At 42.6% G+C, this 27,063-nt stretch overlaps 1 protein-coding gene across 1 annotated transcript in view; it reads left to right on the top strand.

Moving 5' to 3' along the window:
- Positions 1 to 983: 983 nt before the first annotated feature.
- Positions 984 to 27,063, top strand: part of LOC138609462 (NLR family CARD domain-containing protein 3-like) — a 37,618-nt gene continuing 11,538 nt past the window's right edge. The window contains exons 1-11 of the mRNA XM_069682098.1: positions 984 to 1,093; positions 3,034 to 3,144; positions 4,747 to 4,822; positions 4,995 to 5,220; positions 5,449 to 7,240; positions 7,348 to 7,519; positions 11,173 to 11,339; positions 11,434 to 11,607; positions 21,129 to 21,296; positions 22,820 to 22,874; positions 23,395 to 23,945. Of these exons, the coding sequence (XP_069538199.1) occupies positions 984 to 1,093; positions 3,034 to 3,144; positions 4,747 to 4,822; positions 4,995 to 5,220; positions 5,449 to 7,240; positions 7,348 to 7,519; positions 11,173 to 11,339; positions 11,434 to 11,607; positions 21,129 to 21,296; positions 22,820 to 22,874; positions 23,395 to 23,945 (3,602 nt within the window). The remainder of the gene's footprint in view (positions 1,094 to 3,033; positions 3,145 to 4,746; positions 4,823 to 4,994; positions 5,221 to 5,448; positions 7,241 to 7,347; positions 7,520 to 11,172; positions 11,340 to 11,433; positions 11,608 to 21,128; positions 21,297 to 22,819; positions 22,875 to 23,394; positions 23,946 to 27,063) is intronic.

Below are 27,063 nucleotides of genomic sequence, written 5' to 3' on the forward strand. Positions count from 1 at the left end.
GGCTGTGACTTTTGAATCCTTGTTGCTATGCAGGTTAAAAGAATGTAGTTTTTCCAGTTTTGAGTTTTTACTTTGACTTCCTCGTTGTGACGCAGATCTGTTCTCCGTGTTGAAGCTTTGGTAAGTGACACTTTTCACTGTTTTAAAGACTCTCAGTTTAATTTAAGAGTAAAAAGAGCTGTAAGCTAACAGTTAGCCACCAGGTGTGTTAGCTGCTCTGACTACTGTAGAAGTGCAGACAGCACAATGACTCTCAGTTACCATGCAGGCTATGCTAACCATGCTAACAGGACAGTTAAATACAGCAGTGAGGGCCTGTCTCTGAGCTCAGTCTGAGCTGATGAAGAAATCAAACAGTGAGATGTTGACCTGCAGCTCTGACACATGAGAGGAGCTGAAACACGAGTGAAACTGAGGGAACGTCATCGATTATTATTAACGTGTCAAACATACAAATCATGACAGAATCAGTGTGATGTTCAGGAAGTCTTCACAGTCTGTGCTGCAGTAAAAGCTCAAAGTATTATCAGCTACATGGACTTAAAGTATGAGCAGTAAAAGTACACAGTGTGAGTGTGCTGTAACATGTGATATGATGACATCACTGTCAGTGATGCGTTCAGGTGTACCACGTGTTTTACTGTGAAGCTCATTGTGAACAGTTTCATATGAAGCTGTAATCATTCTTTATTGATCAATGTGCTGCTTCTGCTCAGAGTGCAGCTCTGCCAGCAGGGGGCGCTCTGCTATGGATCAGTGTGAGGACACAGAGGAGGGAGCCCCTCCCTCTAAAAGCTCTCTGCGTGGGGAACATGAAGCTCTGAGGTGAGATGAGGATCTCTAACTGTCCATGACTCTCCTCCATGTCACAGCTCAGCACTCACATCACTGCACCATCATCACTCACACTCACTGTCACACCTGCTGCTGAACAGGTGAACAACAGCTCACTGTAACTAATCATGTTGTTTGTTTGTATCAGGATGCAGCAGCAGAGACCAGACTCTCCTGGACCCAGCTGTGTGTCCATGAAGAGTGACCGGTCTATGGGTCGACCTATTTACTTTAAAGTTGGACATCCTGCTGATGGAAGGTAAGAATCAAAAAAGTTAATGTTCTGACTCTGCTGAGGAAAGACTCATGTCCTGGTCCAGAGCTTCATAGTGTGTTGTATGACTCAAAAAGGTTGAGGACCCAGATGCAGACTCAGAAAAGAGTTGAATTAACTGAGGCAAATGCAAAAACAAAATCTTAAATCCAACTAAAGACAAAAAAGGAAAACCACTAGGCAGAGCAAAAACTTACTTCAAACAAATCCAGGTAACAGATAATCCACAGGAAAAATACATCAGTAACAAGAGGAGCCACGAGGACACTAGGAGCAGGTATTATGATGGTAGATGTACACAAAGACAAAGACAATAAACCAGCACCGAGACAGGGGAGCACAAAGACTAAATAAACTAGGAGGTGAGGCCGATCAGACACAGGTGAGACAATCAAGGGGCAGGTGAAAACAATAAGGGCGGGGCACATAATCAAACAAGCGGGAAACACACAAAGGCAGGAAGTGGACCAACACGAGAGACAAGAGGCTCTTCTCGTGTCTCAGTTTGTACCTCCTCGAGTCCTTTCCTCGACTCCTCTCCTCGCATCTTAGTCCCTCCCGACGGATATGCGAGCGGAGGAGGCGAGGAAGAGGCACGAGGAGAGAGGAGTCGAGGCCACAGACATTTAACAACATGAGACATCCCTGCTTCAGAGCCGTCACTTAAAAGCGACGTCAATTAAATATGATGTGTGGCACAGCTGCATCGTCTGTCTGTTTTGTTACAGCCTGCTGTTTTTATGATCTCTGTCAGCAGAACAGTGTTTATGACAAGTTACTTTTAATTCAATTCACAACGTGGCAGAATGTGACGCGAATGTTCGGATGTCATTTATTTTTTAATTTAACACACACACTCACACACGCAACTAAGAGGTAGATTTATTGTAATCCTCAAGCATAACTACGTGGCACCAACAATCGTGCCCACAGATATTAACTGTCCAGTGTTTTATGCAGGCATGTGAGCATACAGCCGTGTGATCCGGCAGCAACAATAAGTCAATAAACATCTATAGCCGATCTTTCTTTGATGGTCAGCACACAGAACTTTAATAAACATGAGATCCTGTCCGGACCTGACGGCGTGTCTGCAGACTTAAATAATGAATGAGTTACCTGCTGTGCCTCGCGCCAAAATGTTATGTTTTGTTTCTGCTCAAAAACAGTCGATACATGAACATCAGGCTGTGGAAACTTCAAATAAAAAGTCCAGGCCTACACCTGTCCTTCTAATGTAGGAGACAGTTTGTCTTCTGGTTTTGATGAAGAAATAGCAACATGTGGACATGCTGTGGGTTAGTCTGGTGCGCACTCTGTTAAATGTGAGACACACCACGGAGAATACCTGCTCAGACGGAACAGGTGTCCCAGGAGCAGAGATATGCAGCACAGCTTTGTTTTGTTTTTTAACTGTTTAAATTAACCAGTTAAAATTCTTAACTGACGGTTAATTGTTAACCGGTTGCAGTGCACATCTCTACAACTTATGAATACAAAAGCGACACTTTCATTTGTGTAGTCCTGCTCCCGCCGTGGTTTGTATATTTCAGCTGTTTCACGCCTCTTTTTACATCACGGTGCTGAAAAGACTTTCGCAAAGGATATAGCGGTATATCCTCGCTCATAGCTCCTCCGACAAACCTCCTCGATCCTTGATCCTCGATTCCTCTCTCCTCGAGATGCATTTTATGAATTGAGACATCCTTCAAGATGGCGTGCTGAGATCAATTTCTGGGTCACAGGCAGGAGGACCGAGGAGCGAGGAGACGAGGAGGCACTAAAGAGAGAAATGAGAGAGGCCTCATGTCACAGCTCAGCACTCACATCACTCCACCATCATCACTCACACTCACTGTCACACCTGCTGCTGAACAGGTGAACAACAGCTCACTGTAACTAATCATGTTGTTTGTTTGTATCAGGATGCAGCAGCAGAGACCAGACTCTCCTGGACCCAGCTGTGTGTCCATGAAGAGTGACGAGTCTATGGGTAAACCTATTGACTTTAAAGTTGGACATCCTGCTGATGGAAGGTAAGAATTTATCAAATCAATATGAATATAAAATATTATTCTTTAGATTATTTTATGACCATGTTGCCATTATTTATAGAACAGCTTTAGAGAGATGGGAAATATTGTGAAGAGAGAGTGGGGATGACATGCAGCAAAGGGCTGAGGTGGAGTTGAACCCTGGGCCGCTGCAGTGAGGACTGTAGCCTCTGCACATGGAGCACACACTCCAGCACCTGAGCTACACCACCGCCCTGCTCACACTCCTCTGAATTCTTGCTCCAGAGTTTTTTTAGTTCTGAATTTTCCCTAAAGTCACAAATATGGTAACCAGTTAGGCAAAGCAAGCCTGTTTTTAAACTGTCTTTTGCACATTAAGAAAGATCTTCTCTTTAGTGTGAAAGTGTGATCGTCGTACAGAACTTTGAGTTATTCAGCCTCATAGCTGGCCTGCAGAACGGTATCCCTCTTTGTTTCTGGCCTCCAGGTTGACCTCAACAACTGCTCTGCCTACCTTGGTCACACCTGCTGCTGAACAAGTGAACAACAGCTCACTGTAACTAATCATGTTGTTTGTTTGTATCAGGATGCAGCAGCAGAGACCAGACTCTCCTGGACCCAGCTGTGCGTCCATGAAGAGTTACCGGTCTTACGGTCGCCTTATTGACTTTAAAGTTGGACATCCTGCTGATGGAAGGTAAGAATCAAAAAGGTAATTTTCTGACTCTGCTGAGGAAAGACTCATGTCCTGGTCCAGAGCTTCATAGTGTGTTGTATGACTCATTAGTATGTAGGGTCCCATTACATCACCACCGCTTCCTTGATCTGCGCTGATCAAAACAACGTCACAACAAAAACAGAATCAGTGACAACAGGAGACAATACAAAGAAAATAGACATCTGAAACACCAATAAACAATCTAAACATTATGATGGGTAAAATAATATATTTTGTTTTGTGACATCAAAACACACACACACACACACACACACACACACACACACACACACACACACACACACACACACACACACACACACACACACACACACTCGTACACCAGTTGAGCATCTCAAAGCAGTTCTGTTGCAGGCCTCCAGAGCAGCCTCATAGCTGGCCTGCAGAACGGTATCCCTCTTTGTTTCTGGCCTCCAGGTTGACCTCAACAACTGCTCTGCCTACCTTGTTATCATCCTTCCTGACATCTACAGCTGCTAAGCTTGTGGGTTAACCTCCTATCCATTCACCTCAAGGCCTTTGCTTGGCCCCTGCCCAGCCCCCAGGTGCTCCGATTGAGGGCTCCTGTTCTGCCCTTGTCCATCCTCCAGGCTGTTCATTAAGATGAACATCTTTATTTCTTAGCTCCAAGAAATTCCCTTCCCTTCATTCAAACTCCCCTTCATTCTGTCCTCTGCATCACTGGCAAAACATGTCTCGGCAGTTTGGGAATAAAACCAATAGTGATCATAATCAGTGGTTTGCTCTCATGCTATCTTTCCATCCTTTAACATTGGACACCCTCCTCCCACTGACCCAGCCCTCATGGTCAGACCCCACAGCTCACTCCCTCTATCAGTCAGCTGTGTCATTAATTGTCCTTAAACTTGATGTTTTCTCCACAGAGTTCAGCAGAGCTCAGAGGTTCACAGTGATCAGTCAGCCCAGCAGCATCAGACAGACCTGGACTCCACATTTAAGGTGTGTACAACACACTGTTTACAATGAACTACATTAACTACAGGCTAAATGCCAAACCATCATTCAGTCTCCATGCTGTTCTGTTTGAGCAGCAGGCCTTCAGACTGACTGATGGATCACATGTTGTGTTCTACCACTTTATATTCATGTTCAGAGTCTGATTCTGTTCCAGCTGCTGGAGGAGAACATTGTCACATTTGTGAAGAACGAGCTGAAGAGAGTCCAGAGGGTTCTGAGTTCAGATTACCCAGCATGCTTAGAGAGTCAGAGGGAGGAGGAGGAGGTGTTGGATGGTGATGATGAAGATCAGAGGAGCAGCAGAGATGCATTTGTGAAGATCACTCTGCACTTCCTGAGGAGAATAAATCAGGAGGAGCTGGCTGACTGTCTGCAGAGCAGTAAGAGGATTTAATCAGGTTTAACATGATGGAAAGAGGAAATGCAGGTTTACATTTCTAAACTTAGTAAATATGATACACACATCTATATCAGATCAGAGCTTGTTTGTCATCCACTAAATGCTTTAATAAAACTGATGCAGAAGGAAAAACTCTAAAGCCACACTTGAATGTTGAGATTTTCTTCAGGATCCACTCTTTGATATCATTTGTTGTTTGTTTATTCAGGATCTGTTGCTGCAGAGTGCCGACAGAAACTGAAGTCTAACCTGAAGGAGAAGTTCCAGTGTGTGTTTGAGGGGATCGCTAAAGCAGGAAACCCAACCCTTCTGAATCAGATCTACACAGAGCTCTACATCACAGAGGGAGGGACTGGAGAGGTCAATGATGAACATGAGGTCAGACAGATCGAATCAGCATCCAGGAAACCAGACAGACCAGAAACAACCATCAGACAAGAAGACATCTTTAAAGCCTCACCTGGAAGAGATGGACCAATCAGAACAGTGATGACAAAGGGAGTGGCTGGCATTGGGAAAACTGTCTTAACACAGAAGTTCACTCTGGACTGGGCTGAAGACAAAGCCAACCAGGACATACAGTTCATGTTTCCCTTCACCTTCAGAGAGCTGAATGTGCTGAAAGAGAAGAAGTTCAGCTTGGTGGAACTTGTTCATCACTTCTTCACTGAAACCAAAGAAGCAGGAATCTGCAGGTTTGAAGAGTTCCAGGTTGTGTTCATCTTTGACGGTCTGGATGAGTGTCGACTTCCTCTGGACTTCCACAACAATGAGATCCTGACTGATGTCACAGAGTCCACCTCAGTGGATGTGCTGCTGACAAACCTCATCAGAGGGAAACTCCTTCCCTCTACTCGCCTCTGGATAACCACACGACCCGCAGCAGCCAATCAGATCCCTCCTGAGTGTGTTGACATGGTGACAGAGGTCAGAGGGTTCACTGACCTTCAGAAGGAGGAGTACTTCAGGAAGAGATTCAGAGATGAGGAGCAGGCCAACAGAATCATCTCCCACATCAAGACATCCCGAAGCCTCCACATCATGTGCCACATCCCAGTCTTCTGCTGGATCACTGCTACAGTTCTGGAGGACGTGTTGAAGACCAGAGAGGGAGGAGAGCTGCCCAAGACCCTGACTGAGATGTACATCCACTTCCTGGTGGTTCAGACCAAACTGAAGAACATCAAGCATGATGGAGGAGCTGAGACAGATAAACACTGGAGTCCAGAGAGCAGGAAGATGATTGAGTCTCTGGGAAAACTGTCTTTTGAGCAGCTGCAGAAAGGAAACCTGATCTTCTATGAGTCAGACCTGACAGAGTGTGGCATCGATATCAGAGCAGCCTCAGTGTACTCAGGAGTGTTCACACAGGTCTTTAAAGAGGAGAGAGGACTGTACCAGGACACGGTGTTCTGCTTCATCCATCTGAGTGTTCAGGAGTTTCTGGCTGCTCTTCATGTCTATCTGAAGTTCATCAACTCCAGGGTCAATCTGCTGTCAGGAGAACAAACAACCTGGCGGTCTAAAGTGTTCAGAGAAACAAAACGTTTCTATCAGAGTGCTGTGGACCAGGCCTTACAGAGTCCAAACGGACACTTGGACTTGTTCCTCCGCTTCCTCCTCGGTCTTTCACTAGAAACCAATCAGAGTCTCCTGAGAGGTCTGCTGACACAGACAGGAAGTGGTTCACACAACAAAAAGAAAACAGTCGAGTACATTGGGACAAAGATCAGTGAGAATCTGTCTGCAGAGAAAAGCATCAATCTGTTCCACTGTCTGAATGAACTGAATGATAGTTCTCTAGTGGAGCAGATCCAACAGTCCCTGAGATCAGGACGTCTCTCCACAGATGAACTGTCTCCTGCTCAGTGGTCAGCTCTGGTCTTCATCTTACTGTCATCAGAAAAAGATCTGGACGTGTTTGACCTGAAGAAGTACTCTGCTTCAGAGGAGGCTCTTCTGAGGCTGCTGCCAGTGGTCAAAGCCTCCAACAAAGCTCTGTACGTGAACACATCATTCTCCATGTTAAATTTAGTTTTACTTTATTCAGAAAAAACAACTATTTCTTGTAATTGTTTCCTTTTATGTACTGTTGATTCCTCTTCAGGCTGAGTGGCTGTAACCTGTCAGAGAGAAGCTGTGAGGCTCTGTCCTCAGTCCTCAGCTCCCAGTCCTCTTCTCTGAGAGAGCTGGACCTGAGTAACAACAACCTGCAGGATTCAGGAGTGACTCTTCTGTCTGCCGGTCTAAAAACTCCACACTGCAGACTGGAAACTCTCAGGTTAGTGTGCAGCTGTGTGAAAATGATAACCCTCTGAGCTCACATGTTCTGTATATTTGCTCAGTTCTCAGCTCTCAGTCCTGTGAGTCTGAATAACCCTGTAATTAAAATGGCTTTAATATCACACTGAAGGGGTCAGCTGACAAAGGATCTTGTCACCAGTGTTGTGTTCATGTTCACGGCTCAGTAACTTGACTTGGATATATAAATGCTGGTCTAAGACAGTCTGAGTTATGTTCATCTGGACTCCATCATGTGTGGTCCAAAGAGAAGAATCCCAACGACGACTGTAATAAAGCAGAGATGATGATTGGAACATTTATAAACTTATAAAGAGCCTTTCCTTCAGACTGAACAGTCCAGTACAGTAGCTGCATCACTGCTGATGACAAAGCAATCTGTGTTGATCTCTGGCTCCTTCTTACCTTCACTCCTCCCCGAGTACTTTGCCCACGGACTTGAAGGTGCTGACCCTCTATCCCACAGCTTCATACTCTGCAAACTGCCCCAATGTTCTCTGGAGGTCACAGAGAAACTAAGTCAGCAGAACGTTATCCACAGCAGAGGCCATCATGACGGACCCTCTCTACCCATGCTTTGTCTTCATATCCTGTTAATGAAAGTCAGAAAATAATCTTTCACAAGGTGACAACCGTATGTGGCGCCGGTGTAGCTCAGCCATTAAGACGCGCCCCATGTATAGAGGCACACTACTCGACGCAGAGGCCCTGGGTTCGACTCCGACCTTCAGCCCTTTGCTGCATGTCCTCCCCGGTCTCTCTTCCATCATTCCCGACTCTATCCACTGTCCTGTCCAATGAAGGCAACAAAAGGTTTAGATTTTTTGACCTGAGCGAGTTGACAGGTAAGGGTGACTTAGTTTCCTCACCGTGAGCCAGTAAATACTCTGGACATAAGTGAACTTACTTTGAATGTGTGTAGCTACATTTGGTTCTGTGAAGAGTCTTGTATTCCCACACGTCAGGTGAAACTTTATCCAAACAATAAGCCATGGATCACTAAGTCCTTGAAAGAAATAACAATGAAGAAACATAACCTCTTTAAAAATAGCAGTGTTGAAGAGAACAGGGAGGTAAAAAGACTGGTTAGGGCAGAGATTCAAAAAGCTCAATTCAGTTATATGGATAAAATTGAGGACAAATTTAAAGGTAATGATCTAAAAAGTTTCTGGAATGGCATGTCAGTCATGACAGGCACAAAAAAAGGTAATATGAATATTAAAATGGATGGTTTTAAATCAGACAAGGGGCTAGCTGCTCATTTTAATCGTTTTTATCTCAGGTTTGATACAAAAGATTTTAAAGAACAAGCTGATCAGATAGAATTAGAAACCTCCTCCACTCCACAGCTTGAATTGGGTGTACAAGATGTCAGGAACATACTCCGTAAAACCAAGACCAACAAGAGCCCCGGCCCTGACAATATATCTGGTCATCTTCTCAAACACTGCGCAGATCAATTAGCCCCTATTTTTCACCACATATTAAAGTGTTGCTTAGAGCAACAAAAGGTTCCTACTCTGTGGAAGAAGTCCACAATAGTACCAGTGGCTAAGAAAAAGTCCCCTAAGGGCATTAGTGATTTTAGACCTGTGGCCCTGACTTCACTAGTTATGAAGGTATTTGAAAAGCTCATCAAGAGAGAGCTAGTTGGAGTTGTGGAGGACTCATTGGATCCTCTACAGTTTGCCTGTAGGAGTAAAAAAGGGGTTGATGATGCTGTTCTTACCCTTCTTCATTTACTTTTTAAACACCTTGAAGGTCCAGGGACACATGCACACCTGTTATTTTTAGATTTATCTTCTGCTTTTAACACAAGTCAGCCCCACATTTTAGCCAACAAACTGCTAAATGATTTGAATCTGTGTCCTGGCATTGTTGGATGGATTTTAGACTTTCTTGTGGACAGATCCCAGTGTGTCAGGATTAATGGCTCTTTGTCGGACACATTGTTCTCCTCCACTGGTTCGCCACAGGGCTGTGTCCTTTCACCAATCTGGTACATTTTTTACACTGACAGCTGCAGAAGTTCCCAGCCAGGAAGACGCATTCTGAAGTTTGCAGATGATACAGTCATAGTGAGCCTGTTACAAGGAAGGGAAATAGCACGTGGCCCAGTGGTGGACGATTTTATAGAGTGGCGTGATAACTCTTTTTTAAAATGAAATGTACGTAAAACTAAAGACGTGCATTGATTTGAGAAGGCAGCCTAATACACCAATTAAAACAGCAATTAAGGGTGAGATGGTTGACCAAGTCCAGTGTTACAAGTCCCTGGGTGTTGTTATCGACAACAAGCTAACATTTAAAGAAAACACAGACGCAGTCTGCAAAAAGCCACAGCAGAGACTGCACTTTCTCCGTCAACTTAACTGGTTTGGGGTGTGCAGCAGACTGATGAATCTGTTCTACTCCTCCATGGTAGAGTCTGTCCTCACCTTTGCCATAATCTCCTGGTTTGGTAACCTGTCATTAGGGTACAGAAACAGGTTACAATGGATCATAAGAGTTGCCAGTAAGATCATTGGCATAAGATTACCTGATCAGTCTTACACCTTCTCCAAGAGAGCAACATCTCAGGCTGGAGACATCTTACAGTGTCCTCGACATCCTCTCCATGGTGAGGATGGGGGTAATGTGAGACCTGGTGAGGAGTCTTGCAGCAGCATTCTGTGTTGACTGCAGGCGATTAAGCGCAGACTTGCTGAGTGACGAGAGGAGTGTGTGGCAGTCGTCGAGGTGAAACTACAGTTGAAACTAAAGTTCTCAGTTTACTTAGATTTCTTAGGTGGACATAACATGATCTGGTTACCTGCTTAACATGGCTGTCAAAAGATGATGATTTATCAACTATTACTCCTAAATGACGTGGGCTAAAGCCAACAGCAGAGGAAAGGGGCCCAATGTTGTGATCCTGTGAGCTGATTGGATGGAAAGAGCTCAAGACGGTAGGAATAAGAGAGGAGCTAGCATGAAGTGGATGAGAGTTATGATGCATATTGGACCTAATAGTCATTACTTTATCAACACAGAAGGAAAGGAAGGTATTGCAGTCATCAACAGTGAAACATGGTAATGTGGAGAGCGCTGGTGAAACAATGTTTTAAATAGTTATGAAACGTTGGGATTTCTTTTTGATGAAGAAATCAGGTCAGCAAAATAAGCCGTCCAGGCTTCCTGTACTGCTTCTTTAAAAGAACGCCGGAGATCTTTCAGATGTAGGCGATGCACTTCCACAGACGTTCAGACCTGTGACAGTGTGGTCTCAGGCAGCAGACAGCCTCTGTTATCCACTGACAACTGTTGCAGGTAGCCCGAGTCCTAACCTTTAAAGGTGCCTCTTTGTCCAGTAACGTGGAGCAATGACCATTAAAAGACTGCGTTAAAAACTCAACATTGTGAGGATTTATATTAAAGTCACAGCAGGAGTGTGCTGAGAACTGGTCGGCTGTATTTCCTGTAATGAGGAGGCTCTTCTGAGGCTGCTGCCAGTGGTCAAAGCCTCGAACAAAGCTCTGTACGTGAACACATCACTGTCCATGTTAAATGTAGTTTTACTTTATTGAGAAAAAACAACTATCTCTTGTAATTGTTTCCTTTTATGTACTGTTGATTCCTCTTCAGGCTGAGTGGCTGTAAACTGTCAGAGAGAAGCTGTGAGGCTCTGTCCTCAGTCCTCAGCTCCCAGTCCTCTTCTCTGAGAGAGCTGGACCTGAGTAACAACAACCTGCAGGATTCAGGAGTTAAGCTGCTTTCTGACGGGCTGGAGAGTCCAAACCGTACACTGGAAACTCTCAGGTCAGGATTAAACAGATTTAACAAGTTTATCCAAAAAGATTTCATTGACTTTCTACATTTGATTTGTAATTAACTGAGTGAAGATCCTTTCCAGGCTGAGTGGCTGTAAACTGTCAGAGAGAAGCTGTGAGGCTCTGTCCTCAGTCCTCAGCTCCCAGTCCTCTTCTCTGAGAGAGCTGGACCTGAGTAACAACAACCTGCAGGATCCAGGAGTGACTCTTCTGTCTGCTGGTCTAAAAACTCCACACTGCAGACTGGAAACTCTCAGGTTAGTGTGCAGCTGTGTGAAAATGATAACCCTCTGAGCTCACATGTTCTGTATATTTGCTCAGTTCTCAGCTCTCAGTCCTGTGAGTCTGAATAACCCTGCACAGCAAATTCGGCCCTTTGGAATAAACTCTCTGAGTTAAAATCAACTCAGTTTGAGTGTACATGTGAGACCATCGAATAAACTCTAGGGCATAGTTAAAGTTACTCTTTTCCGGGAGTTGATCTTTCAACTCTTTTTAGGAGTTAAAACTGAACTCCTCTGGGAGTTAAAACACTACTCCCATTAAGAGGAAAAAGCACTCTCATTGAGAGTTCATTTTAGGTGAACTCTTTCACAGTGTTAACAGTGAAATTGTTTTATTGAACACTTACAGAGTTAAAATATAAAATCACAAAAAATGTTTGTTAGATGAAAATTAATACAAAAAACACATAAATTACTTCAATGCCTTTATTTGAACACATCCAGAAAGTGTGTTCACAACTCCTTGCTTCATGAATATTAACTTTTGTAACAAGTTACATTTGGAGTAAAAGCTTTCTTCAGTAACAGTGTAAACATGTAACAGCATACACATTTAAAATAAACAGCTACAATGGCAGCTTAACAGTTAGGAAATTGTGTGGTCAAATGGAAATCACAAATAAAAAATATGTAGTAAAAAAATAAATTTGCATATTTCAGCAAAACTGGAAAAAAATATACCATACCACATCCCTCTGTGCTGCATAAACTTTTCTGAGGAAAGTGCAAGTGTGATCATTTTTAAAACAACCTTAAATGTAAATGTACAGCAGTCTGTTAGGATTCTGAAAGCAAACTTCTCTGTAATGCAGGATTATGTTAACATGAAATAGAATGTTAAACGTGCTGTTAAAGCACGAAAACATGTACAAGAACGTAAAACATGAATTCAATACATTCAGTTTGGCCAACATTTTAGGCATTTTAGGCCAACAGATTAAATAATACAGCCCTCTGACACAACATCAAAATAAAAATCACACCCATAGGACATTTGAGAATCCAAACTTTTGAAATGTCTTAATTTCTCCCTTTCTAGAACCAGTATCTTCCTGGGGATGTTTTCACTAACTTGGAAAGCATGGAAATGGTCATGGAAACAAGTTTCATGTTCATTTAGAACTAAAACACTTTACCATTGTGCACAATGATAGAAGTTATTTTGCTGAAGACTGGTGTGTTTTCTTGTGTCAGTACAAACAAAGAGGCCAACGCGATATTCACACTTTACCCAGTTTGTCAGGTTGACAGTGGCTTGTGAATCAATGTGAAGATATGTAGACACATGCTCTGTACACTCTAGTGTTTCAAGTAAACACATTTTGACTGGACCAGACTCAATTGCTTTTGAAGTCAGGCATTCCCAATGATAGGCTACTGCAAACTGGTGTTTCCTTGCAAGTGATACTGTTAAAAAGTTTTTCACACCATCCTTAAAAAAATGGTGTTTAGCCATAGTCCAGCCATAGCCATAGCCTTAGTCATAGTCCAGATATGAATGAGGGGTCCAATTTTTCGAATGCACCTCGGATAGTGGACCATGAAATGATGTTTTGGAATCAAGTTCTTTGATGGGTACAGTTCTTTGAAGAGCTGGTGATGTTCAATGATAAGGTGCTTTAAATACACGGTCATCCCTTCAGTGATTGAGTATGAGAACACAATGTTTATTATGTTCAGCAACAAGAGCATCAAGCGCCAGTGCAAATCATCCTCTGATACCAGGTCACCAAATATCAAAGGTGATCAAACACAGTGTTTGTGATGCGTTTAACCCTATTCCATGTCCGACACAGTCAAGCTTTACATTTGTTGGCTTGTTTTTCTTTTCCACATAGCCATAATTAAAAGCATAAATCCTATTCAAGAGGCTTTCTTTGGAGATGAAATGTTCAATCAAATATTCAAATAGAAGTTTGACCTCATATTGACCAACCCCTTCCAAAATGTCACGCATGATGTCAACTGCATAATTTTCTGCATTATGGAAATACTGCAAAGTGTTCAGTATGCTCTTTCTGTTGATGCCAAATGAAGAAGTTGGATCATCTACCAAAGAAGAATAATGTTGATCATTGAGAACTGGTGATCTTATGGTCAAACGTGGGTCATCTTCTGAGAAAACTGACTGAGCTGAAGATTTATCAATTAGGCAAAGTCTACAGAAGTCATTTGCACTAAATGGCTCCAAGAATCCAAGAATGCTGTGCATACCCAAATTATCACCAGTAATTTGTGCAAGAGTGCCACGTACAGGAAATTCAGCAAATGGAAGAGCAACCCCAGTTGTCTCTAATATTTTCAAGTCTCTTACTAAGGGTTTCAGAATTTCATCAATGCCGTATTTCTTAGCATCTTGTGCATGAAACAATGATACTAGATGAATATTCATTAAGGCAGAATTCACCTTGGGTGGAAGATTCCTGAGGATGAAGTAAAGACAGCCAACTTTATGAATACCTTTTTTTGACCCTAGTGGGTTTGCACACTCAACATCGTCATAGTACAACTGGATTTGGAGGGCAAACTTGTCACTTGAAAACAAGGGATGACTTTTGAAGTAGCTTCCATCACAGAAGTTCTCGTATTTGTCACTCTGAGTAGATGTTTGCATCATCTCAGAAATAGTTTCATTCTTGAAGATGAACTGGAGTGTTTTGAGTATGGGAATATATATGAATTTGTCAATGATTGGAACTTGCTCATAGGTTCCACTTTTGCTATTTCGTCTGGTATCAAACCTTATACCTAGACGCTTTTCAACTGGTACAATATCCCATTTTTCTGTGAAATATTTCTTCCATTTACTGTTAGAATTCAAGTGGCTAAAAGGGTTGTCAATACCTTTAAATAACTCTTCTATGGCTGATCTTGCAGGACTGCCGGCAGGTAGTAAGTTTAGTACATGGTCCTGAATATTAGACTGTAAGTCTCCCACAAAGTCCTCTAAATTCTCGATGGTAGAAAGCACTACAGTATTTGGTACACCGCTTCCTAAAAGCTTGGCAATAATTGATGCACACATATCTTTGCTGCCCGTTGACACTGAAGGGCCTGCTTCAATATTTTGGTGCTGAGATGAAGTGGAAGGTGTTTCATCATTTAGGCACAGAGGATTATTGTGCTCTTGAATGGCATGGTTGGAATGGGTCTCCTCTGTTGCACATGTGTTGACAATATGCGCATGTATCTTTATGAGATGTCTTCTAAACCCAGAATAACTAGAGAATTGCAAGCAACATCCTATTGGACCACATTTTAGCCTCAGATTTTTCCCAGGATAGATTCCATGCATTAGTTTGAGGTGCCTGAATAAAAGTAAGGCTGTACCAAAGGATGACGCACAGAGGAAACATCTCAACATTTTTGCTGCTTGAACTTTTTACGGCTTTTCTTCCATTGTGCCAATATCTATGCTGTACAGAGTAGTCTGCAAAAATGTGTACAGGCTGGACAGAGCATCATCATATTTCACACTGAAAACAAAGTGGGACTTGAACAGCTCATCAAATGCGCCCAAGGATGTACCTGACTGACATGGAAGAAGCTTTCTATCCACGACTATGTAGAAGCTGAAAACCTGAGCTTTTGAAGTCCCTGTGGCCAGAAGATATGGCTGGGGGTTTCCTTCTGTGGTGATGAGGTGATCCTCCAGGCTCTGGCAGGACTGAAACACAGTGAAAAGCACTTCCATATAACGCATTTCTTTAAAACACACGATACCACAATATTTGGAATTGGATTTGTTGACAAACCTTGTGAAATTTCAGCAGGTGATCTGTTGCCTCTCCGACACTGATCTTCTTGGCCCGTTTCCTTCCAGCTGGTTGCGGAGTGAGAAGATGCAGCAAGACAAGAAGAGAGGCCATGTCGCTGTGCCACTCTGCAATCAGTGAAGAAAACCATTACTTCATGTGTTTCACACCTTGTCAATGTTGAGGTCACCTTTGTTGTCCCCTATTCATCTAACGTCTTATGACCATGCTGCTCAGGCGTGCTTGTGTGAAACTAGCTTAACACCTCACTGCTCAGACTGGACAAGTTACTACAAACTTTTGATGTGCATCGGTCAACCCAAGATTTTTATCTTAAAAGGACAGGCTCCGGTTTGATCAAGTCTGGAGTAGTTCATCCAGAATATCTAAAAAGATTTTGGAGCAAACATGTCTGTTTTTGGCAACTTATTGCAATACAAATGAATTATGTCTATTGTAATACTACCTGGATCATCTGCAGTGTCAGATTCTTCATTCATGGCAGATTTGAGCTGTTTGTTCAGGAGAGGTGTCTCTCTGAGGGCCCTGGCTTCGTGGATGACCTTGTCTTTAAAACAGGGGGCCCATTTTTCCAGGAACCTGGAGGAAGTCTCTGCTCCAAACATCATCGAGAAGTCCTGCAAAATCTCAAAAGTTGTCAGTAGTACATGACCAACAGAGACGCTCCGCTCCAGCAGCGTCTAACATTAGAAAGTCTGAGAAGTAATAAATTCACTGTCTCGTCTCCCCCTCTCTCCCGTTAATAACCGAGCGCCCCCTACAGGCCTGGAGCACTTCCGTTGTGAGGGCTGTATTTGCAGCGTTTTTCTTTTGCATGTGTTTTCTGGGTTTGTGTGTTTTTGACTTTGCATCGTTTCTGTATTTGCAGCGCGTTTGATGTTAATGTATTTGTTTTGGCTTTTGGAGCAGTTTTTTTTATTTGCAGCGCGTTTCTGTCGTTGAATATGTTTTGGACTTTTGCTTGTGTTTTTGACTTTGCACCGTTTCTGAATTTGCAGCTCGTGTCTTCTAATCGAAATCGTTTGGGCTGTTGCAGCACGTTTGCCCTTGTGGGCCACCGTACTTTTTTGAGTATGGATCCTTCAAAGATGGGAAGAGAGCCACAATCCCAAGGGCATGGAACTCCTTTGTGGCTTTAGTTACAGCTCTCCTGCAAATGCAAAATAATTCATTGTCATATGATTCTTTCCTCCTCACAAAAGTAAATTTCATGTTATAAACAAAAAGCCACTTACCCTTCCTTTTCACGCATGTGAGCTACTATGATGTTCACCATTAATCGCCGAGTAGAATCTTTCAAACTATCCTCATACTCATTGACGACTGTCCTCCCTGCTGGCTTAGTAGTGAGAATCTGCTCCACTATCTGAAGACAGAAGATAACAAGACAGCAAAGATAAGATGTGATTTTTAAACAAAATAACTATCTCCATATATTTATTATACAAATGATAAATTAAGATAATTTTTCATTTCCGTAACCCCAATTTTCTTAATCTTGTTTTAAGAGTCAGGCAAACAAAAAGTGTAAAAGTAAATAATTAAAATACATTTCTTGCATGGGTGCTGTCCATGACAGGTTGAATAATTGGACATCCAGCATCACATGTGTCACTAGCTGGACTGCTTAAGCTTGAGATGGACAATGTATCTGTTAGACTTGGAGATGAAGGCCCTTCACCATCTTGCTGCAGGATTGAAATATCTGAGGATACAGGGCACAAACAATCAAAAATTAAGAACCACAATGCTACCATCTACCATATAATCGGGGCCTGGTCACCACCATCTGAGATGAATACAGACAACAGTCGGAAATTGTCTTTGACAAAGCATCAGGAAGTCTATGATAAATATGTACAGGATGCCATGACAATCTCATGGAGTAAGTTGAGATCACTTAAATAGAAAACCAATTTAAATTGTGGAAGTGGAAACAAATTGTCCTTCAGTCTGTGGCCTCCTAAAGTTCATTATACTGTGACTGAGAAATAGACACCATTTGAACAATTAGCTAAAATAAAAGATTTTGTGTGCTAGCTTAACCCAAAATCCCAACTTGCCCCAACTTCCAGATGACTATTTTGTAAGTCCTATAAACAAATACCAAAATAGTTCCTACCACAAGTGTCACGTATTCTGTCGAGTCTGTACTTTCAGCCATATGCTTGGATGATTCTGCTCGTGGGAGGTCTGAAATATACATGGTACATAGAATGTTGTTTTGGTATCTAATCAATGTTTGTTCAAATATATATATACTAATATATATATTTACTTTATCTTCAAACTGAAAATGAAACTGAAATTTGAAATCACTTTACCATCATCAGTGTAGATGACAAAGCACACTTCTTTGATTGTTGCAAGCTCTGGAAAGACATCCTCATCCACCTCTATGCCCTGCTCATCCGTGACTTTCAGTGGCTTATTTTCTGGTAGGAGAAACTTCTGCTGCACTGAAGCACAACAGTCATGATGCCATCAACAAAGTTATTATTACTTTCCCTTAAATGCCTTCAGACAAACCAAAAAAAACTTACCTGCAGTGATAAATTCCATGAAGCTGACGTCTTCCAGTTTGACATATTTCTTTGTCCCTCCATGTTTCACCTTTATCAACATCTTGAACACAAGATAGAACTTTATTATTCCCAAAGAAAATTCTCGTGCCAGATTTCTCCAAAAAAATGGCAAAAAAACCCTGAAATAAGTAACAAGTAAAGATTGTTACTGTAACATGAGTCTCTGTTGGGGCTGATGTGATTGTATGTTCAACACAAAGTTAATCCATTAACATGTTCGAGTAAAGCAAACCAGGCATTGTTCTGATATGTATGGTTTTAACAGCGCTACTTTGTCTAAGTAGTTTATACAGTGACATTTGTAGAAGATATACAAGGGTATTTTATCACAGGTTTTAGGTGCTCTTACAAACATTCAGCAAGTTAAAGATGCTGGGCTCACCTGGGCTCCCCAGAGGTGTTAGCCTACCGTACCTTACATCATTGCACTCTACTGTTAGCTTGTTAGCTAGCGCAACTTTAGGTTTAACAACTGATCCGGCTGTGTCTCCCTGCTCTTAATTAAGATAATACAATCTCTAACAGTGGAGACAGGCACTAGCAAGTTCGTCGTGGCAAATATAAGCAATAACGTTATATTACACTAACAGAAAATCCGTCACACGTTAACATTTAGTTTGAGACGTAAAATTGCACTTTTACCTGTCTCTCGAGGAAGTGATCACTGCTTGACGCGGAAAGAGAGCCGTTAGGAATGAACTCAGGAGAAGTGTTTATTCACTACCCACAACACCCTGTGAATTAACTTCGATATTTCACACCACCGAAGAGTTTCCCTCAACACAAGCTGGGGTCTACATGAGAGAATAAACTCCAAAAATCTAACTCCTTCACTATTTTTTGTCTAACTCCTTATTTTGAAACTCTAAGAATTTGCTGTGTGTAATTAAAATGGCTTTAATATCACACTGAAGGGGTCAGCTGACAAAGGATCTTGTCACCAGTATTGTGTTCATGTTCACGGCTCAGTAACTTGACTTGGATATATAAATGCTGGTCTAAGACAGTCTGAGTTATGTTCATCTGGACTCCATCATGTGTGGTCCAAAGAGAAGAATCCCAACGACGACTGTAATAAAGCAGAGATGATGATTGGAACATTTATAAACTTATAAAGAGCCTTTCCTTCAGACTGAACAGTCCAGTACAGTAGCTGCATCACTGCTGATGACAAAGCAATCTGTGTTGATCTCTGGCTCCTTCTTACCTTCACTCCTCCCCGAGTACTTTGCCCACAGACTTGAAGGTGCTGACCCTCTATCCCACAGCTTCATACTCTGCAAACTGCCCCAATGTTCTCTGGAGGTCACAGAGAAACTAAGTCAGCAGAACGTTATCCACAGCAGAGGCCATCATGACGGACCCTCTCTACCCATGCTTTGTCTTCATATCCTGTTAATGAAAGTCAGAAAATAATCTTTCACAAGGTGACAACCGTATGTGGCGCCGGTGTAGCTCAGCCATTAAGACGCGCCCCATGTATAGAGGCACACTACTCGACGCAGAGGCCCTGGGTTCGACTCTGACCTTTGGCCCTTTGCTGCATGTCCTCCCCGGTCTCTCTTCCATCATTCCCAACTCTATCCAATGTGTTCTCCAATAAAGGCGGGGAAAAAATGGGCAGCAAGTTCAGATTGTTTGACCTGAGTGAGTTGACAGGTAAGGGTGACTTAGTTTCCTCACCGTATCGGGCTCTGTGAGTGAGGGTGAGAATTTTGAACTTGATCCTTTACACAACGGGGAGTCAGTGAAGACATCTGAGGATGGGGGTAATGTGAGACCTGGTGAGGAGTCTTGCAGCAGCATTCTGTGTTGACTGCAGGCGATTAAGCGCAGACTTGCTGAGTGACGAGAGGAGTGTGTGGCAGTCGTCGAGGTGAAACTACAGTTGAAACTAAAGTTCTCAGTTTACTTATATTTCTTAGGTGGACATAACATGATCTGGTTACCTGCTTAACATGGCTGTCAAAAGATGATGATTTATCAACTATTACTCCTAAATGACGTGGGCTAAAGCCAACAGCAGAGGAAAGGGGCCCAATGTTGTGATCCTGTGAGCTGATCGGATGGAAAGAGCTCAAGACGGTAGGAATAAGAGAGGAGCTAGCATGAAGTGGATGAGAGTTATGATGCATATTGGACCTAATAGTCATTACTTTATCAACACAGAAGGAAAGGAAGGTATTGCAGTCATCAACAGTGAAACATGGTAATGTGGAGAGCGCTGGTGAAACAATGTTTTAAATAGTTATGAAACGTTGGGATTTCTTTTTGATGAAGAAATCAGGTCAGCAAAATAAGCCGTCCAGGCTTCCTGTACTGCTTCTTTAAAAGAACGCCGGAGATCTTTAAGATGTAGGCGATGCACTTCCACAGACGTTCAGACCTGTGACAGTGTGGTCTCAGGCAGCAGACAGCCTCTGTTATCCACTGACAACTGTTGCAGGTAGCCTGAGTCCTAACCTTTAAAGGTGCCTCTTTGTCCAGTAACGTGGAGCAATGACCATTAAAAGACTGCGTTAAAAACTCAACATTGTGAGGATTTATATTAAAATCACAGCAGGAGTGTGCTGAGAACTGGTCGGCTGTATTTCCTGTCATGATGCCGGCATGCAATGTTCTTTTAGGACAGGAAAGGTCATCAATTACACAGAGATCAAAGGAAATACATGAATGATCACTGATCAGTTGGTCTTCACAGCAGATATCATTAATATCTAGTCCCAGAGATGAAGGTCCCAGGTGTGACCCCTCCTGTGAGTGGGGCTTTAAACATGTTGCTTGAAGTTCAAAGATTCAGTGATATTAAGAAATTCAGTGGCTACACAGTTTGTGACATCATCAATGTGCAGGTTAAAGTCAGCAGCTAAAAGTGCTCTGTCCAGCTTCATAAGAGAAGTCGACGAGGGCGTGAGTGCTGGTTAGTGATCCTGACTGGGATGAGCATGATTACAGGAGTGAAGGCAGAGATACAAGTTATAGAGTTAGTAGTAACCCCTCCTAGCCAAGAGGGGGAGCTGATGGTGTGTGTGTGTGTGTGTGTGTGTGTGTGTGTGTGTGCGTGTGTGTGTGTGTGTGTGTGTGTGTGTGTGTGTGTGTGTGTGTGTGCGTGTGTGTGCGTGTGTGTGTGTAGTCTGTCAGGCTGTCTGATCACACAGGAAGGCTGTGCCTCTCTGGCCTCGGCTCTGAGCTCCTCCCACCTGAGAGAGCTGGACCTGAGCTACAATCATCCAGGAGAACCAGGAGAGAAGCTGCTGTCTGCTGGACTGGAGGATCCACACTGCAGACTGGAGACACTAAGGTACAGACAGACAGACAGACAGACAGACAGACAGACAGACAGACATGTTTTGTCCCTCAGCTTGTTTTCCATCTGTATAAATGATTTGGATCTTAAAAGAAGAAATCTAATGTAGGTGTACATTTGAAGAATTGAATTGTGGGTATTTTGTTGTCTGCAGACGATGTTGCTCTACTGGCTGAATCAGAAGATGATTGACAACATTTGTTAAAGACCTGCTGTTACAGGTGGAGGTTGTTGATTCATCAGAGTAAAACACAGATAATTCACTTCAGAACAAAGGGTGTTCCAAGCAGGAGGAAAATGTCGACTCTTGGGACGGTTACATTGGAATACACACCTGAATATAAATATCTGGGATCTTCTCTTGATGAGTTTATGACTCATGAAGCTGGAGTTAAATGATTGGCTGGTTGGGCTGGCAGAGCACTGAGGTCTGTTGTTACCAAGCTGCAGATATGTAAAGATGTTGGGTGTTCCACTTCCTCTCAGCTCTATGCTGCATGTGTTTCCCCCACACTGAATGATGCCTCAGGGATATGGGGATTCAAAGACAGTAAAACTTCAGACGTTATACTAAACAGAGCTGAACGCTGTTTTTGAGGCGTTCATAAATGTGCTCCTACTTTGGCTGCTCAGGGCGACGTGTTGGTTTCCTGGATCTATACAGAGAAAATGTGATATGATACGACTGTGGAATCGTTTACTGAACATGTCAGAACATCGGATCAATAGGAAGGTTTTTCTGTGGACTCAAATGTACAAGTCTCCATGGGCTGCAGAGCTTCATGCTGTTTGTGAGGAAGCTGGCTTACAGTATATATACAGGAATCATTTATCATGCAGCCTGAACACAAGTAGAAAAAGTGATTTGCTAGATTAGAATAAAAATGGTTCAATGATATCTTGTTAAAACCTAAATTAGGAACATATATCCAAATCAAGCACAGTTATGGTGCTGAAGCTTACGTTACAGCAAACTGAACCAGGAGTCAGAGGTGTTTAGGTGCACAGGTGAGAACAGGAATCCTTCCTCTGGCTCTTGAAGTGGGCACATTTAAACACATCCAGGAGGAACACAGGCTGTGTGAGCTTTGTGAGAATGAATCACATTTTCTTTTGTATTGTCCTTTTTATGATGAGATCAGAGCATCCTTGATGAATGAAATGTGTGCTGAAAATCCTCAAATGTTTTGGTGCTCTGACGACGACAGGATGGAACGTTTGTTTGGCTTTAATGTTTATAAGTCGGCCATTTTTGTTTGTAGATCCTGGAAGAAACGTCAGGATGGTTTATTTCTTTAATATTATTTCTGTTACGTGTCGACTTCTGGTTTCTGCTGTCTCTCTGCCTTTTTATGGGCCGGACATGTTGTTTATGTCTGACAGTAATAACACAATCAATCACACACAGACAGACAGACAGAAGCTGTCTCTCTGTCTCTAACTGGTGACCTTGCTGTCTGATGGAGGATGTGAGTGAAGCTGTATGAAGTCGATTCTGATCTGGTTTCTTCCTCCAGGTTGGACCATGGTGGACGGCACAGACTGAAACCTGATGAGAGGAAGTGTGAGTGTGTTTGAACTTTGATTCATGAGAACACAGCTGCTCATGTTGGGCTCCACTTTTTGTAATTGTCTTGACTGAAGATGAATTTCAATCAGGATTGACTTTCTGTTTTTGTCAGTGTGGCTGTAAAGATGTACGAAGTGAACAAAGTGAACAGCAGGATCCAATCAAAAGAATCAATACATTTGATGATCAGTGAAGAGAAGATTCACTGTGTTTCTTCCAGCTCTGATCTTTCTGCTTCATGTGACCTCTGACCTAATAACAGTTTGAGACAGCAGATGGTTCACAGCTTCTTTGTGCTGCACTTTTATTACTGACACTTGATTGTGCTCTTATCCTGGGCTCCACACATCCTGACTGCCATGTTCACTAACTGTTCATTTCATTACAGCTGCAGTGTTGAGTTTCAGTGCTGCCAAATATTCACAGTTAAACATGAAATCTAAGTTTGACTGACTTTCAGAAACTGTCAGTAAAGTTGTTTTTGAATGAACAGATGATAACCTGCAGCTGTGTTGTGTCTCCTTCTCTCCATCAGACGCCTGTGAGCTGGAAGTGGACACAAACACAGTGAACAGAAACCTCAAACTGTCTGACAACAACAGGAAGGTGACACATGTGTGGGAGGAGGATCAGTCATATCCTGATCATCTAGTCAGATTTGATTATTGGCCTCAGCTGCTGTGTAGGACTGGTCTGACTGGTCGCTGTTACTGGGAGGTCGAGTGGAGAGGAAGTGTTAATGTATCAGTGAGTTACAGAGGAATCAGGAGGAAAGGAGGCAGTGAGGACTGTGTGTTTGGATGTAATGATCAGTCCTGGAGTCTGTTCTGCTCTGATGAAGGTTACTCTGTCTGTCACAATAACAGAGAAACAAACATCTCCTCCTCCTCCTCCTCCTCCTCCTCCTCCTCCTCCTCCTCCTCCTCCTCCTCCTCCTCCTCCTCCTCCTCTGGTAGAGTAGCAGTGTATGTGGACTGTCCTGCTGGCACTCTGTCCTTCTACAGAGTCTCCTCTGACACACTGATCCACCTCCACACCTTCAGCACCACCTTCACTGAACCTCTTTATCCTGGGTTCAGGTTGTGGTCAGGAGGTTCCTGGTTGTCTCTGTGTTCTCTGTAGGTCAGAGAAACTCTGCTGACTGAACATCACTGACTCTGTTCACTGACTCAAACTCTTTCATGAGTCTGATTTCATCACTTTGATTTGAATCATTTTATCAGGTTAAAAACTCAAAGATATTTACTTGTAAAAAAGAACTCATGATTTTGATTCATTTGTGTTTCTGTTCTATTTTGAACGATGTCGTCGTTTATTTGAATAAAATCTTGACCTTTGATCCTGAAGGAAATCATTTCATCTCGTCTGTCATCACTTTGAACACATGTGACGTTTGTCTTGTAACAGGTGACCCTTTGTGTGAGACCACATGGACAGAGATGTTGGAACACTTTCATAAAGCTCACATTCACCATATTAACACAGCGGCCATTTTCTTCTGACGTTAAGTTCAGGGTGAGAGGCTCAGATACTGTTAGCATGTTGTGCTGCTGCACATGCATGTAGCCTGGTCCGGTTCATAAGAAACATTAGTAGCTCAAGAAAACCTGCAGACCTCTACTCACAGCTGACACACACTAATAACAGACATGATTATGACAGCAGACGTGCCTTTATGGGGCGCTTCACGTTACCTCTGCCTGAATCTAATGCTTCAAAGAGGACTGTCACGTATAGGGCCATGTTGACCTGAATAAACACTCATAAGATCAGTTTTAAAAAGAGATTAAGAAACACAATTATTCTAAAAGAAATCAGTTCAGCCTCAATGTGACATTTTGTATGTGAACGTGGATAAAACTCAGACTAATTTACATCAACTGAAGCTAAAATAACCATCTACTGTTGTGGTGACACGATGAATGTGAAAGAGTTTTTCTTCTGTTTTACTTGTGTTTTATTTCTGGTGCTTTGTTTCTCATGTCGAAGGTCGTCTGTTGTGTCATCTTGAATGTTTTGTCTTGTTTTCTTTTGTATGGACCGCAGGGAGAACTGTTGTTACTGCGCGTCCATGTTTGCTCGTGACAGCAACAGGCGTTGTTCACCGCCAATCAGACCGTGAAGAGGAGCTGCGTGAAGATACATGTTGGATAGAATGAGACCGGAAGACTCATCAGCACAACTTCAAAATAAAAGTGTTCAACAAGTCAGGAAGCCACAGAGTGCATTTAGGTCAGGACTAAATAGATTAGGCTGTATATGGAATTAAACTGTGACTAACAACTGGATTAAAGAGTTTAGAAAGAGTCCTTAAGTAGAATATCTGACACCAGAGAAGATCAAAGGTGGGAATATGCTCACCTAAATGTTTTGCGCCCACTTGAGCTCCTTCTAGAAATATAGTTTTCAAACCCTGAGCACAAAAACCAGAATAAATTGACCCACAACAACTTGTTTTTAATCTCAGGGGATACCTCTGATCATAAAGCCTTTAGTGACAATGAAGAAGATTTTTAAAGCACAGCTCAAAAATAGCAGCAGACAGATATTATATTGGAAAGGTAGATATAACTTAGAACAAATGACATTTTATTTGTGCATCAATTTAGTTTTGATGAGTTTTTATAAAGAGGTCTAATTTAAGGATCATATAGTTTCACTTTTTAACAGTCATATTGAAACGCTCTTTACCACAGAGGGAGTTATAGAGATAGAGCTTGCAGTGTGTTCCTCATGATGGATCACATGATGGGCTACATGCAATTTAGCATTCAGCTCCTTTAATCAGGTATGAATCCTAGTATGAAGTCCCATTTAGAGCACAGGTAATCCTTACAAGTCAGTATCTGGATCAGGTTGATCCAAACCAGTTTTCTTTGAACAACCGGGATAAAAGTAAGATGGATTACCTGATCCATGATGATGAAAAGAGGATTTCCAAATGAAATGAAACCTTTTGAACAACCTGGGAGCGGATTGGAGGAGAAGAGTCGCAGTTATGTGACACTCAATCAAACTTTTGCCTCAACTTTGTGTCTCTTTAGATTTGACATGAGATTTTTATATTTCTGCTGTTTGCCAGAAAATTTAATGTCAGAATCAACACAATTATAATGTAAGGTGCAGCTCTGTTTCCACTGAACTCTTGTGTAGCTGCACAGGTCCACCTGAGTGTGTGTGTGTGTGTGTGTGTGTGTTTGTGTTGCAGCTGACTTGTGGGCAGCGTTAGGCGGGAGGACAGAGTACCAGACCTCAGAGAGACTGGAGAGTCAGACCCTGACTCACCCTCCTCGTCTGTTTGGATGCTCCAACAAGACGGGCAGGTTCATCGTAAGTATCTGGTCCAGATGATTAAAACCTCCTCAGTAACAAGAATCATTTTCAACACATTCCTTCAAACACTTCAGTAAGCTGTTATCTTCCTCATGAGGCTGAATGAGTCCTCTTCAGTGTGTTGTTTCTCAGACATCGATGATGCGCAGATGATGAAAAGAACTTCCGTTGACACCGACTTGTTTGTATATAAGCACAGATTCATTACAAAGAATCAGCATCAGTCAGGCTTCATGAATACCTGGGAGATCACCTCGGCCAAATAGTGTCTCCCCGAAACACAGTCCAACATGCACTTATATATGTTCCAGGTGTGTTTATGTTTCTCTTACCATGTGTTTCACATGAGGACGAAACCCCTTTTCTTTCCCCCAAAAGGCTCCTATTTCATCAACATTAGACGGGGTCCTCTTCTCAGTGACATGTTTTCATAGTATCCTATACCTCGTTTTAGACAGGGCATATGGCATTAGTTTGACTACTCCTGCACAACAACTTTCCGGAGTCACTTGTAAGCAACTCACATCTCAGGTCAGGTACTACATATTTCCCCCCTTCGAGACGACACAGTCTCGAAAAAGAGAAAATGACGCACTCAGAATGTTTATGACATTCCTCCCGTCCATGCTCGCTACAGCATAACTTTAGCAATAACTTTGAAGTGTGAGAGCGTAAAACCTATCTGGCAGCCATCTCTTCTGTCGTATCCATCAAACAATCCAGACAGGAAGATTCTCCCACGGTCCCTCTGCCCCAGGCAACCACATATAGTACTTCAAGTCACTTGAAACGGAGAGTTCTAAAACTTTGTATATTAACAAATTGTATGCAAATGTTTGTGGGAACCTCAGAAATAAA

This window comes from Semicossyphus pulcher, unplaced genomic scaffold (genome assembly GCF_022749685.1).
Source record: "Semicossyphus pulcher isolate SPU_LCO1_2020_fin unplaced genomic scaffold, fSemPul1.0.p SCAF_5, whole genome shotgun sequence".
Lineage (NCBI taxonomy): Eukaryota > Metazoa > Chordata > Actinopteri > Labriformes > Labridae > Semicossyphus > Semicossyphus pulcher.